The following is a 16353-nucleotide window of genomic DNA, read 5'->3' as shown; positions in this document are numbered from 1 at the left end:
CTCACTTGGTGTCACCCAGAAACCCATATTAGAGATTAGTAAACACTGGTATGACCTAAGATACCACACCAAAGAGAAAGTAGCCATCAGGATGGCTGAGGCTCGTGACAAGGTTGGTGGACCCTCAAAACACCCTCCTTGGACTCTAATGGAATCACTGATTGAGGGGACATTTAAAACTGAAAGTATGGTGGGAGTGTCAGACATGGACACCTCCAATTCGGCAGGCTCCAGCCAAAGTAAGTCATTTTCCTGTTAATTTCTTACCATAACGTATTGTTTTTAAGTCCTCAGTACAACATCATGGCTAACATCACTCCATTGAAATGTTGGCTGTACTTTGGCAAAGGTATGGGAGTTGCAGTATGACTTTAGTTACACGGTGGACTATGTGCTGATACATAAGCTTCACATATCTATACATAATCTCCATGTCACAAATGCATAAATCACATTTTCAACAATATTATGCAAAGGTATTACCATTTGTTTACACTAACTTTATACAAACAGGTCCACAGATCACACCCAGGACTTGTCTGAAACCATTTAGGCTGGCAAAGCAATTGACACACACATGGAAATGGAGGACAGCACAATTGCTACTCCTACACGCATTACTCCTACTCCAGCTACTTTGAGAGCAAACGTGTCACCACTATCAAACTTTGGGGAAAGAGAAGAGGAGCTATCACAAAGCAGGAACACAACTTTCTGTGTGCAAGACACACGGGTACTGTAGATTACAACAACTAACATTCCACTATGATGTTTCGGATAACATGGCAGACAGTTCTCCATTGTTTGGTGGCCTGGAGAAATGTGTCATCACAGTATACGCCTGTAAGTAAAACAGATAAAAACTGTTAATAGGCATCTGCAAAGCATGTCCACGTCAATGCTGGATTTGTAGAAAGCCATGGAGAAGGAGCCATGTCTGCAAATATGCAGGCACAAGCAGCACATGGGACTTTATGATGCCTTCATTTAATCTAGCAATCGATTGGCCATAGCAGCAACTACTCTTCCCAGGAGAACTGTCAATATTCAAAATGACACGAGTCACTGCTGCTAAAATGTTGCACGCAATCTAGTCAAGGTGACCACAGCTCTGGGAAACATACAGACATAACCTGTCTGTCGCCAACATTTTGTCACAGCCTGAAAGTGAAGACTGCTCTAGCCTTAGTGCCACACATGTGCCAGATTAATGCTGTACCAGGCGAGCTTGCTGACACATATCTGGAACAAATACATCCCCACCTCCACAGCAAAGTCCTCCTGAGAATGCGACCAACACTATAGGCCATAAAAAGTGACTTTTGTAGACACTCCGATCTATGAGATTACTGTGTTATGTTTGTGTTTTCAATCTTTGTTGCTTTTTTACCACCAAAAAACCATCCTGTAAGGATACAGTTGATGATGAAGAATTACATTGTTACTACCTGACTAAAAGATCAACCTTCAGTCATGCACAATACATAGCCATCTACTTTTCAGACGTGGTCATCGTTATTAGCTTAAATAATTGTTGGCGTTCCTTGTGGGTAAAGCTAGACTCTCTGCTGCAAGTGTCCCATCTGTAGTGATGGTAGTCAGTCACCGGAGTCTGATTCTGGCTCTATGTTAATGTTATGCAGACCCTTCTTCATGGCTATGTTGTTGAGAATGGCACATGTGGCAATTATTTTACTACAGGTCTCTGTTCTGTAGAGTAGGGCTTCCCCAGTTTTGTGGAGACATCTGAATCAAGATTTGTGTATTCTAAAGGCACATTAAATTATTATTATTATTATTTGTTTAATCTCTTTATTGCACAAAACAAAATATAATCAGCTGTTTCGGTTCACAATTAGTACATTGGTGCATGTGGTAGTTTCCGAACACAGCGGAGGTAATGTCCATTACGATCAAAAACATTCTGAAATCCTCTGCCCCTCCCTTTAGGTCTGCTATGCACTTAAATGTCTTCAGGGTGCTCCCTTTTTCCCGGCGGGGGCATTGGTGTACATATCATCCCTCTGTATTCATTACACCTCCCCCAGATTTTAGAAAATTTTCCTGGGCAGCCCATACTTTCATATATAGTCATCTCTGCAACCATACACCAGTCCATATCGTGCTTCCAGTCATTCAGTGTACAGGCTCTTGGGACTCTCTATAGTCTAGCAGTGTTGCATTTGGCCACCATTAATCATAGGGTGGATCCAAAGTGGGATGGCGTAGTGGGCAAAAGAAGAATGGATTTAACCCAGATCTTTTGACTGGGAGAGAATGTTTGCATTGTCACCATTCCGTCCATCATTTGTTTGCTGTAACACTTTTCGTCCTAAGTCGGATGGGTATGCCCAGGCATGGGTCCCTTGCTCACTATGCGACTGGATTCAAGCTAGCTTGGCTGAAGAAGGGTGGCCTACCCTGAAACCTGTCCCAGGATGCTTGTTTCCGGTCCAGGGAGGACCTGGCCTGGCAGTTCGGTCTGAACTGTTCCCATGGGGCACATGGTCAAGACTGATTTGCATATAGCTGGGTCCAAACTGGGGTGGTGTAGTGGGCAAAAGAATGATGAGATTTAACCCAGATATTTTGACTGGGGGAGAATGTTTGCATTGTCAGCATTCTGTCCATCGTTTGTTTGCTGTAACACCATTAATCATAGTGTCTACCCACTATATGTTTAGATAAATGTTTTATAATGTCGTAAGATACATAATTTATTGTCATACCTGATGATGCACTGCAATTTTGCAAAGAGTTTAAGTAATTGTGCAAAAAAATAATTCATTCATTCATTTATTCATAGTGTCGCCCAGAGGCATTTTTTACTTGTGAGGGTGTTGTCTCCCCATATGTTCAACAGACACAATTTTTGTGATTTAGATGTCTATAGAGTAGACTTCGCACATACAGGACGGTATCGCCCCTCAGTATTCCTGTAGCTCTGGGCATTCCCATATCATGTGGAGAAAGGTGCCTTCATGCCCACATCTCCCTTTTCACAACATGGAATCAATTCTACCCATGTTAACTTTTGTGGTGCAGGTAAATTATGACCTTATTTTCGGCTGTACCAGTCGGAAACACAACAATGGCCCCTTTTTTAGGGGAAGCCAAGGATTCCTGCCTTTCCTCATCGTTCAATTGGTGTAGCTCTTGTTCCCAACAGGTCTGGGGAATTATTCATGATTTTACGGTATACCGGTGAGATCGCCTTTTTATCAATGCATTATCTAGCAATCTATCTTCCAGAGTAGAGGATTCTGGAAGTTCCTCTCCTTTAGACAGCACTGGTCTCAGAGCCTGTTGGACCTGCAGATATCGGAAAGTTTCAATTGTGCCAGCTGAAATTCCTGCTGTAGGGTCGTAAATAGTCTTACGTCTCCCCGTACACACATGCCTCCCAACCTCGAGAGACCAATAAGATCCCATTTGTCAAAACCTTGTTGTGCAGGTACAATACATTGATCACATTGTGTGCCTTGTTGTACTGCCTTTCACTTCTGGTTCTTGGATGCAAGCATGGTGTCAGAATCAAAACCCGCAAGGCTTATGAACTGTCTCCTAAAATATTATGAGAAGGATGGACTATTGAATCATTTTACAAACACACCATTGGACACTGTATGAATTAAGTTTACAATGCTCTTACCAAGTAAAAATCCATCGCCAAAATCACTCTGAGACAGACGGTTATTTATTCCACTGTGGCGAAACATAAAGGAGTCATGTGTGCTGCCTGGGAATCTGGCTACAAGATCAGTCATGATGCATGAGGAATCATACACTACCTCTACATTGAGTGAGTGTGTGCTTTTTTTGTTTCTATGAATGAATTCATCTGCAGAGGGAGACATATAGCAATATGTGTGCAACCAACCCAACCAATTACAATGGGAAACTGCTACTCAGTAAAACATTTGTTTGGTATTTTTTAAACATGGGGAGTATTTGGAAAATGAATATATTGGTTCACCTTGCTAACCATCATGTCCAGAAACCTGTGGAATAACATACAAAAAACACTTTGTGAAACTCTCCCTGCCACTGCTATGACTGCCTGGTAACTGCCGGAAGCTAAAAGGTGTGCACAACACAATACCTGCACATGTGGTGGGATTGCATTGCTTCTGTCTGTTGTGGTCTGTAACTGAGGATGAAAAACTGCAATTAAATCTAGAATTACCTCAGTACGTAGTCTGTACTTCTCATATATTTCCTCCTCTGTTTGTTTAAACCAGGTGACCCTCATCCCAAATATCCTCTCCAGTCTTCTCTTCCTCTGCCTACTAACCAAAATCCTCCTCGGCAAGACCTACAGAGCCACCGTTCTGAAAGAGCTATGCATTTTGGGTCACTTTTTATAGTTTGCTCCGGGTTATGACCTGAGAAACATTGGTGGCTATTATTACATATCCTTAATGGCCATTTTGTTACTATTCACAATTAGGAAATCGTATCTACATAGTGTTAACGATTCACTGTTTGGAAATCCCAATTTACGATTTCCTATTTAGTGATTCCCAAAATGCGATTTCTACATAATGGAAATAGCAAATTGCAGCCCCGAAAATGCCTTCCGTACACACCGAAATGGCATTTTGCATTTTCTAATGGCCTAAAATTTAAAATCGCACGGTTTGGAAATGCTAAATGCTTCCGTGCCTAAGGACCCAAGTCTTCTAAGTTACAATGGTAGAGTCAGCAGTTAGAGATTCAGCAGTTATAGTATACTATGGTGGGAGTGCGGGTGGTAAAAGGAATATCCTTGGTGCATGTATTATTTTCCAGATGTAATATTCCTTTACTAGAAATACCCAGTGCTCCCTATCCTCTTCCTACACGCTTCAAAATAATCATAAGGGTTCCTACGTTCTCACTGCCCGGCTATGCTTTAAAAACCCTTTACTACGACCATTCCATTCTATTCCAATCTACTCCTGTGTCTGTCAGCACATTCGTAATACAGGATTTCGTTCAATAAACATTTTACTTGCATTTGCATTTGTTGTTTTCCCAGATAGTTGTCTTCTCCAGGAAAGTCATCATCAACAAACATGAAAGTGGCAAAGATAATGGAGTGGGATAGTAGGCAACCCCTTCGGAGGCAAACTGGGGCTCATAACATTGAAAAACAATTAAGACCTCAATATACTCTCGCAATAAAATGCCATAGTTGTTTTTTTATTCTTTTTGACGATGTAACCAGTAGTCACCAGTGGGTGAAACTTTTGCTTGTTGGTCGTTCTGTCCCAGTTGTCTTGGTAGTTTGTCCTTAAACATTTTTAAGAATGTTATAAGAGAAACACATATAAGTAGCAGGCTAGTTATTAACCTGCACCTTCATGGGGCTCCGAAGTCTATCCGACGATTGGTGCAGTACCAGAAGGCTTTCTCAATCTAAGGTCATGCCTGACCATGCTGGTTTGCTGAGGCAGTGCCCGATGCTGCGCTGCTGTCCGTGCTGTTGCTGCAATGTATTTTTAGGTGTATGAAGCGTGAATCCAGGAGGACAGTCCAGCACACTTCAAGGCTGTTAAAGTGACCAAAAAGACCTTGCAGGGCCCCGTCCAACGGGCCTGTAGCCAGTGATTACGTGCAAATATTTTTATGTATTACCAGAAAGCCAGTGGATTTGGGAGATACTCCAGCAGTACAGTAGTTTAATATTGTCACTCTGCTGCTGTGGGATTAGGAGCCCTGTGCGTACGTATTGCAGCCCAATTAGTGCAGCGTTTTCTATTGGAGCAACGTTTAGTTCCTGGCCTTTTAGCTTGGTTGAGGGCCATCTCCTGGCCCTCCTCAGATTTTCCTCTGAACTCCACAATTTACAGTAAAGTCAAAGGAAGGGACCTTTCTGTCATTCTTTAATGTCACCCTCTTTCTAAAGCCAAGCACTGTGATAGCACAGAGGTCCCCAATACCAAAGGATACCAAACTGTTGTTAAAATTATTAAATCTAAATACCATATTAGGGGACAGCTCCAGGCAGGGCAGAGTATATCTGAAATAAACAATATTGTAAATCAAATTCCACATTAACCAAGCACTATTTTCAAGTTGTTGTTTCTGGTCTTTTCATTTGCTATTTAATGGGTTTTAACTACTTGAATAACGTCCCTTTTCACTAGAATCACACAACACACTTAACCTAACACTGTTTAAACTTGTTTTTTTTTCTCTTTAAAGCAGATGGTGGACTGATGGATGCTACGTTGTTTAAAAAGAACACCTCTCCATTTGAAGGAGCAACCCCACAAGTTCTGGGATCTAATGCCGTTTTTCATGCCTTCAAGCAGCTTTTTTTAGAGAAAAGAAAAAAGATTGCTGATTCTACTCCACAAAGCTAGTTCCTGCTTTGTCATATTTTGAAAGTCGTTTTTTATCAGAATTTAACCTTCTGTTGGAAAGTCATGCATCCGATTTCATATGAATATTGGTCTTCATCCTGATTATATTGTGCAATTGACACAACACGAACAGTTTTGAATGCAATGCACTGTTAAAGATGCCTTCTTGTTATTGTTAGCAATTATAAAATGCCAAAATTGCACTTCGACTTAGGTACCGGGTGACCACCGTTACGTTAAATGTTTTTGCAGTTCTGTACTTGTATTCTTGGTTCACATCAGTTGAACCAAGCTAAGGAAACTACCAATAACTGTATTCTGTGAAAGGAAAGTCTAAGGCTGTAGTATTGTATACCATGTGTTAAGGCCCCTGTATACTAAGCCTAAGTTGGTAGTTTGTTGTACTACCTACAAGAATAGAATGTTGTTTGTGCAGGCTCTAAAATTCTGTTAGTTGAAGTAGAATTGAGACTGCTAATCTGATGAAGATCCCCTCCCCCTCCGCCCTATCTCCCCCAAGCCCTCCACCCCTCCTCCCCCCCTCCCCCCCCCCCCCCCGCCACTGTAAGAATTCTTTGAATTTTTCAAATCATACATTCCTTTGCCCTGTATTTAATTCGGTTTTCTTCTTCTTAGAATATTTTTGGAAACAATTTGTTTTTTTAATCTGACTTTTCATTGTTTGCTGTCTCTGTATAGGTAAAACCTACTTTTTGACATTGAAGGAGAGTTAAAGCATTTAAGTAACTTGTGCTACGATTAAATACTTAACTCATGTCTGTTGAAGCCCCGCCATACAAATTACATTTTCTTGTTGGGAAAAGCCTTACTCTTTATTGCACTTCTTGTTGTTTCAAACTCCCTACATTGTTAGTGTATGCCCATGCATTCCTGCCAGTGTCGAATAACTCCTCTCTACAGCATAAGACTTTATTTTTTTACGTATATATTTGTTTTGTTTCTATTCATATAAGATTGATTGTAATGGATAATAATTATGCTGCCATTTCATTTTACTGGTTCTGTAGCTTTTGCTGAAAAGTTTTGAATTAATCCCAGTTATCCAATATGGAATCTCAAAAATGTTCTACACAACAGTTTAAAAAAACAACTGCTTAATACATTAGTTTTTATAGCCTATCAACCTCAGTTTGTTTCTAACCTGCAGCCAGAATAGCGGGTAGTCATGGGTCTTCTCTCCCATATAGGACATCATATTCCCAGTTCTCCTTATGCACATCTTGTCTAAGGAATCCTCTACATGCTGTCTGTTATCTGTATTTTACTGTTCTTTTTCTAGCATCTAAGATAGAAACTAATGCAACGTTTGCTTACTGAATTTTTATTTAGTAAAAGTTAAACTGCAATTGCTTTCTCCTTGGAACTATTTTCTTTTACCTAGTTGCAGTATTTCTGGCCTCCTACACAAACATATTATGCACTTTACCTAACTTTTACCCTAACCACAGCATGGTCTCCTAAAACGAAATATCACTCTGTAAAGTCTGCAAACGCTGTGGTCCATAAATAATCTTGCAAAATGCACTATGTAAACGAACTACCATAGTTGTGCCATTTCCTTGCCCTCCTAAGCCAAGCCAAGAGACGCACTTCCACTACGAGCAAGGTGTAAAAATTAAAGCATTGCGATGTGCCATCTTCTGTGGATAAAAGGGTGAAAGGTTCTGGACTGACCCTTGTGGGAGGAATATTGATGCACCACCTACTGCTGTATAAAAGGCTGAAAGATTTTAGACTGACCCTCGTGATAAATTGTGTTCTTTCTTTCGGCCAACCCCTCCTTGCCCTTGAATAAGGATCAGCAAAACTTATTGTGCTACCTACGTCTGTCTCTTTGTGGCCTAGACTGACCCTCGTGATAAATTGTGTTCTTTCTTTCGGCCAACCCCCCCTTGCCCTTGAATAAGGATCAGCAAAACTTATTGTGCTACCTACGTCTGTCTCTTTGTGGCCCTCTATGTCACCAAGACCAGTCTTTGGGGGTGGGGAGTGGGGCTCGGAGTCTTTCCCATTTCTCGACCATATGATGCCTCTCCAACTACACCTTCCTTGTTGATGTCCAAGATAGTCTTCTTTTCATAACTTTTAAGCCAAAATCGGCAACGGGGAAAACCTGATCATCAATAAATATTGCACTAGACCACAATCATTGATAATAACCTTAGTCACTTTTGGCATTTTCAGCTTCAGGGCTGTGCCATGCACCATATCATTTATGAATGATCTCTTGTATTATGTTTGTTCTCCTGTACCTCAATTAATTAAGGTGCCAACAAAACAAAATATGACTGTTCAGTTCATGTTTTTTTCCAGTCTTAAACATCTGGTCCTCTACTTCTCCAGAGAAAAAATGAGGAGGATTATTATAGACTATAAAAGGGGAGCCTTACTTTCTATCCATCTTCCATTTATTTTGCTTTGCCACAGCCCAAAATGGCCCAGGTAATGAGGACTCATTTTGCATGAGGACCCTGCACCAGGTCTGCCTCAACAACCGCTCTCTCGCCTGCTTTTTATCACCAAATAGTCTAACCAAAACAATTTTCAGAGCCATCAGCTCTTTAGGAGTTCCCTGGATTTAAAAGCATTACAACAGTCCATAGATCTATGCTGGAGACGAAAAATGCTTACCAGTAATTCCACTACTTAAGCCTTTTCATTTATAGGTTTGCTTGCAACCACACCCCTCCCTTATGAGGATATCATTTTCTTTCTCTCTTTTTGCTATGAAAAACCGAGGTATGGCGACTGGTGTTGTAAACCAATTTTTCCATTATTTATTGAGATCTAAATGCAAACATTGAGGTGAATAGGCCACTGAAGTTATTGCATTGAGCTAGAATTTTCTTTAAAACAGTCTTTCTGTTTTTTTGTGTGGAACATTTTATTGAAGATTCCCAACCTAATGTCAGGGAATAATTAAAGGACTGGGTATTTCTCAGGTATAACAATGATGAAGAACACTAGCAGACAAGTAACTTTTTTATAGCACATGAAGTAACTGCCTGAAGTATTTTCTACCTAACCAATTTAAAGGTGCTCTTGTCAGTTAAGGCTGCATTTTCTAGTAGACCTGTATATGCAGGTAATTTTTTATAACATTATCTACACCGCAGAACTGATAAAAATTAAGATTCTGGTCATATACCATTTATATCCATATAGGTATTACCATGAGCCTTGCATGTGCCATACTTTTGAAGAATAGAATAAAATATTGGCCTAAGACTGGAAAGCACCTTATCTAGGCTATGTTAGCTAAACTTGTATAACAACTTTGACTCACAAAAATATGTTTCAGTATTATTTTGTTGACCAGTATTGAAGAGCTGTTTTTTGTACAAAGGTATAGTGTATATATGTTATTTTGAATGAATTCCAGACATACATGTATATTTAAAGTTTAATTTGTTGATAATTGTTTTTTTCACACATCAAATAAAGTTATGTTAAATAAGAATAATTTTAGTAGCTTGGCTTTCATTTTTTTTTTTTGTTCAAATCTGTTTTTATTGTGAACACAGCGATAAGCCTACAACCCCGTGCTGAGGCCGGCCGGGCTTTCATTTTTTAAAGAATGAATGTACTTGTGTAACTGATACTGCAAACTGAATCTCTTTGATATTTGTCCGATTCGGAAAATGAAGGCTAAATTGATTTGTGCAGGATAATATGGCTGGGAAGTTATATATGCTATTATACCTTGCTAGATGGTTACCATATATGAAGTTTGGTTTCTAGGAGCTGTCGTGTTTGTCAGCCATGAACTGCTCCTGAAAAGAGTGGCCAGCTCGGGAATAAGGGCGCAGCTCATAAGTGGCTAGAATACTTCCTAACGGGGAGGCAACAGAGGATTCAACAGGGAGATGATCTCTCCGATGTAGGTATGGTGGAGTGCGGAGTCCCGCAGGGCTCAGCACTATCGCCACTACTTTTTAATCTGTACCTACAACCTCTGATTGAGTCTTTAGTGCACATGGGTTGTCGAGTGTTTAATTACGCCGACGACACTCAGTTGCTCTTTAGCAATGAGAACTCTACTATGGCTCAGGCGCATGTGTTAGAAGTTCTTAGATACACAGTTAGTTGGATGACGGTCAACCTACTGAAATTTTTTTTTTTTTTTTTTTTTTGGTAGACCTTTATTGCACATTATGAATAAACACAGCGGAGTGCCTACAACCCACTGGCAGGGCCGGCCGCAATCAGTGCACCATACAGTCACAGTGGATCTCAGTAACACACATCTTTGGTACAATTGCAGTCCCAGACTGAGCTCCTGTAGGCACCATATATGTTCCAATTGCAGTGGTCAGAGCACACGTTGATGTCGGCCGTATAGCCCTCATGTGATCTCGGTCTCATTTTCTGATTTTGTAGAACAAAGTCAACTGACTAACAATTCCAACTCCCTCCCACTCCTTGTCTTAGTGAGCCTTACTATTTGGACATACACAACGCTCAAGGTTTAGCTGTTGCAGGCAACGGCCCAGGGTGCGTGGCCATCGTAGGTAACGTATCGCAATTCTTACATCGTATACTCGGAGCACAGCTGGGTAGCAGAAGACAGTCTGGCCTGGTCTATCTATCATAGCAAATGTCCAGTACACATGAAGCACAACAGCACGAGCACATTGCACAACGCAGCCATCTCCACCGCTTTCGAACAACATTCAATCCGATACATGATCATGTTCCGGTAATTCAGCAATCGTATTCCTTTCGCTATCTGAATCTTCTAGAGACAAGACATACAGCGTAAATGGAGCCCATATGTCTCGCGGGCGAGACCTCTCCGGCAGACCCTCATAATAACAGTGCAGTTGGTCTCTGCAGTAAGCCATATCCTTCAGCCATAGTTGCACGTCTGGTGCCCTCCTTCCCCCCCATCCCATAGCGACTCTCCTCTTGGCTAATTGGAGCGCCAGTACCACTAGTCGTCGTGATTGTGCTGCCACCCCAGAGGCTATACCCAACAGACAGAGCCGCACATCAAGTTTAACCTCAACTGAAGTCATAACCGTCAGACACTCAGTTACCGCCCTCCAAAAGGCATACACTCGCGGGCAACCCCAGGCAAGATGTATAAAGTCCGCATCATCCGCTCCGCATCTCACGCAACGTGCAGCAGTACGAAGCCCATACCTCACTAGTTGAATCGGTGTGTAGTACCACTGATGCAGAAATTTATAATGTAAGAGACGGAAGTTTCCATTTATCACATATCCTCCCGTCATGTTGCAACACTCATGCCATTCGTCATCATTAAGAGGGTCAGGAAGACTTCTATCCCACCGTGCTCTTGCCAGGTCCGCCCCCCCTCCCTCATCCTCCTGCGCAGCCTTGTACAGTTTAGAGACCAATTTAGCCCTGTCTTTAGCTGTGTAGAGTAACTGCAATGCCCCGAGTGTCGGAGGCTCCTCTGGGTATGTTGGATACAAATCCTTTATCGCAGCCCGCAGTCGGGCATAAATAAAGGTAGGCATGCACGTGTTAGTCGATCCAGCCGTCATGGCCTGCAAAGAGAGAAACGACGCCCCGGGAAAAAGGTCCCCCATGGATTGCAATCCGGCTTCCCTCAAGACTTGCAACCCTCCGATCTCACCAGTTACTGAAATATCAGAGTGGTAGAGTAACGGCATAGCCGGTGCATATAACGGCAGGCGGGCCGCCCTTCGACCAAGGTGTTCCCAAGCTGTCGCCGTAATCCGCACTGTGTCTATCTCTCCCTTCTCAAAAACCGAGTGTTCGTTAACTACCATGGCCCTCAGCGGATACGGCAGAACCGCACTCGCCTCAAGTGCCACGTGCGGGGTGTATGGCGGAGCATTCAACCAATAACTCGCAAAATGCGCCTGTGCGCAGAGATAATACAGCCTCATGTCCGGCAGGGCGAACCCTCCCAGTGCATACGGTTTGGTCAGCACCTCCCAAGTCACTCTTGGTTTCTTGCCAGCCCACGTGAGAGTTATCAGGAGCGACCTGATCCTTGCAAAGAAATGCGACTTCAACAGAATAGGAATATTAATGAAAAGGTAGAGAAATTTTGGTAACACCACCATTTTAATTAAGGATATTCGGTCCGCTAGAGTCAACGGGAGTCGAGTCCAGCGCGCTACTTGATCTTCTAGTTTAGATACGGCAACACCATAGTTGGCCCGAATAACCTCCTGGCAGTCCCTGTGCACCCAGACCCCCAGATACCGAACTGACTCTGTTGCCCATTCCAGGGGGAATTCCAGCTGGGTCTGGCGGGTTGCCTCTGTGAGCGGCATGATCACAGATTTGTCCCAATTTATAGTGAGACCAGAGTGTTGACCAAACTTAATGAATTCGCGTAGGATGTTCTCCAGGTGGAGAGCCGGTTCCCTAACATACAGGACCATGTCATCCGCGTACATTGACACCGCCAGAGCTCGAAGCGGGAATTTCAATGCAGCTTCAGCATACCGTTGACGCAAAATACAGGCCAGGGCTTCCATCATGATGGCAAACAGTAACGGAGACAGAGGGCACCCCTGTCTCGTTCCCCTCTGTATCGGGAACGAGGAAGATACGTGGCCGTTGACCCTGACTCTTGCCGTGGGTGCAGTATATAAGAGGGCGATGAGTGACGTGAAAAAGAACGGTACCCCCATCCGGTGCAGGACAGCCATCATGTATTTCCATGCCACCGAATCGAAGGCCTTAGCCGCGTCCAGCATGACCGCGGCTGCAGGCAGTTCTGGTTTAAGCAGGTGCAGTACGGCAAAGAGTGTCCTTAAATTATGTGTAGTGGATCTGAGTGGAATGAAACCCGATTGGTCCGGTAAGACCATGACAGGCAGCAGTAACCGTAACCGTGTGGCCAGGACTTTTGCAATTATCTTCACATCAGTGTTCATAAGTGAAAGGGGGCGATATGAGTCACACTTATCAGGCGGTTTTCCCGGTTTAGGTAGTGCCACCAGCAGTGCCTCCCTCATGGTTGCCGGCAATTGTCCGCAGTCAAACGCTTCCTCCAACACCTGTGCTAGCTGCGGGATCAGTAAATCTGCATATGTTTTATAGAATTCGGAGGGTAAGCCATCCGTACCAGCCGCCTTACCACTAGGGAGGGCTGCTATTGCATCCCTGAATTCGGCCTCAGTTACGTGATGCATAAGGAATTCCTGCTGCCCCCTAGATAGCCACACCAAGGCTACATCTTCCAAATATTGATTCACTTCTTCCTCATCTGCTGTGTCCCTATGTGCATAGAGTTGCTCATAATGTTTGGAGAAGCAGGCCAGTATACCCTCTGTGCTAGTAACCACATTCCCCTGATCCACAATTTCCTGCACTGAGCAGTGTCGTGCCCATGGCTCCCTGATCCGATCCGCCAGGCCCTTGCCTGGTCTGCCCCCTTCGCCATAATACCTAGCTGTGGCTTTCTTGGAGAGGAATTTTACCTCCTGCTCTGCCAGATCGTTATATTCGTCCACCTTCGTTCGAATGTCAGCAAGGACCGTGCCATCCACCCCCTCCTCTAGTTGCCGCTCCAGAATCAGTAACTCTCTTTCTAACCTGGTCATGGAGCCCCTAATGGACGTGAGCACCCCTGACCTCAGCCCAATGCACGCGCCCCTCACCGTCACCTTGAAGGCCTCCCAGACCGTACCCATTTTGTCTACAGATCCCACGTTGTTAGTAAAAAACTCCTCAATTATCTGCCTCAGTCTCTCAGACAACACCTGATCCGTCAGCACCCCAGAGGAAAGTCGCCAGGTGAAAGGAGTGGGGACATGAGATGGGAGCTGCAGCACCAGTGTGACGGGCGCATGATCAGAGATAGTACGAGGTAGATGGTCAGCACTCACCACCCAACCACTGACATCTCGTGTCGTTAGCCAGTAGTCCAATCGCGACCATGTGCTGAGGTGTAGCAGGTGCCCTCCCGCTTAGTCGGGTTACGTAGTCTCCATACATCCAGCAGTCGCAACCCATCCATGCCCTCGCACACCGCATCCACTGCCTTCTTACGCACAGGAGTTCTGTCTTGTTTCCTATCTAGGTCTGAATCCAGAGTGACGTTCCAATCCCCCCCACAAATGATAGCCGAAGGTGCAAGTGAATATAGCTTGTTCCAGAGAGTTACATAAAAATCAGGGTCATCCACATTTGGTCCATAAACATTGAGCAGAGTTATCAGTGTGCCACATAATTTACCCTGTACTATGATGTATCTACCATTCAGGTCAATGTCTTCATGCATAAGTTCAAATGGAACATTTCTCTTTATCAGGATCATCACCCCTCTTGCATAGGAAGAGTATTTCGTAGCCAGTCTCACCCCCGCCCATTGTTTGCCCACCTTTTCGGCCGCCTTACCCTGAAGGTGCGTTTCCTGTAGGAATGCCACCTGTACGCCATGTCTATTCAGAAAGGCAAGCATTTGTCTAGTCTTTTGCGGCCTATTGAGTCCCCGCACATTCCAAGTAATGCATTTAATCTTACCCCCCCTCTCCATAACACCAATCCCGCAATCCACCCTCAATGCAATAGGCTTTCCCCGTCTTCCATCTCAGAGGCCCATCCACAGCCACCATCAGCACATAAAGGACATAAGACCCTCCACTACGGAGACCGATCCAGTACCTGAACTTCCAAGCACAGTCTAACAGCAACACAGATCTCACTTCCCTGACCAGGAAAAAGAACAGTCCCCCAACATCCCCCAGAAACTCAACCCCCATCCCTCCACCCACTTCAGCGTGCCCAAAATGCCAAAGCAATCCCATTGTCCCCCCTACCCCAAACCCCAACAATACCAACAACTGCGTGTGGGGATCTCCCGTCCTGGGGGGCGTAGTGGCACTCCACTCACGCCAGGTATTGACGAGAGCGTAGACCTAACATTTAGAACTACATCCCCATACCTGCAATCCTATTCCGTGAATGAAACAGTAACAGATAATCGAGTAAACTCAAGCACATTGTTAGATTTGCTCCAGCCCGGGCCCTCAGCAAATAGATCAGAACTCATAGGCAAAGGGGCGCCGCATGCGCACCGCAGCACGTGCACCCAACGCACAACCCCAGTGGTCCTCAGCCCGGCCTAGCAATGCTCACACAGGTGAAATGACCTATAAAGGGTCAGTGCCGCACAATCCACAGAGTCCCCATCAGTTAGCATGCCCCTCCATCCACAATGTACATAGTCGCTGAGCAGGGCAAAGCAGACCCCATTGGACCCCGAGTCCCAGCAGCTATAACAGCCCAAGCGACAGTGGAGGTGGCATATCGCAGTGACTCGCAGCAAGTCCCCCTCCACAGGCAACTGCACATTTTCAGATCAGGCGGCTTCTTCCTGCCCGCCATCGTCGTCGTCCCGACGGTCCCTCGGCCCTTTAGCTCTTCTTTTCAGTTGTTTGGCGTAGTCCATGGCCGCCTTTGGGGAGGAAAATATCTTATTGTCCGCAGGGGGCCCGATCCGCAGGCGTGCCGGATAGAGCATGGCATATGCTACGTCCTCAGTTCGCAGCACCTGCTTCACCGCAGCAAATTCTTTACGAGCCGTCTGCACCGCCATGGTGAAGTCAGGGTAGAACTCGAGTTTGTTGCCCTGGTATTCAATAGCCCCTTTTTCCCTCGCAAGCCGAAGAATGGTATCTCGGTCCCTATAGTTTAGTATCCTGGCTACTATCGGGCGCGGTGGTGCTCCAGGCGGAGGCCGTTTGGCTAGAGAGCGATGGGCCCGCTCCACTATAAAGACTCTGGACAGTTGATCAGCCCCGAATATATCAATAATCATACGTTCCATGAAGTCTTCCATACGACCCACATTTGTGGATTCCGGCAGGCCCGTGACCCTTACATTGTTCCTTCTGGACCTCCCTTCCAACTCCTCGTTTTTGGCCTGTATGACCGCCAACACCCTCTCCATGCTGAACACCTTAGAAGAGACTGTGGCCAGTCCATCTTCCGTGGCAGAAACTCTCTGTTCTACCTCCCCCATGCGTTC

At 44.4% G+C, this 16353-nt stretch overlaps 1 protein-coding gene across 1 annotated transcript in view; it reads left to right on the top strand.

The window, feature by feature from the left end:
• RESF1 (retroelement silencing factor 1) overlaps positions 1 to 9828 on the top strand; it is a 376576-nt gene extending 366748 nt beyond the window's left edge. Inside the window, exons 6-7 of the mRNA XM_086952784.1 lie at positions 6190 to 8172; positions 8285 to 9828. Coding sequence (XP_086808910.1) covers positions 6190 to 6350 — 161 coding nt within the window. The 3' untranslated portion in view covers positions 6351 to 8172; positions 8285 to 9828. The remainder of the gene's footprint in view (positions 1 to 6189; positions 8173 to 8284) is intronic.
• The last annotated feature ends 6525 nt before the right edge of the window (positions 9829 to 16353 follow it).

Source organism: Lissotriton vulgaris, chromosome 1_2, assembly GCF_964263255.1.
Source record: "Lissotriton vulgaris chromosome 1_2, aLisVul1.2, whole genome shotgun sequence".
Classification (NCBI taxonomy): domain Eukaryota; kingdom Metazoa; phylum Chordata; class Amphibia; order Caudata; family Salamandridae; genus Lissotriton; species Lissotriton vulgaris.
Note: the sequence above shows the minus strand (reverse complement) of the source record. Positions and strands in the feature narration are given on the sequence as shown.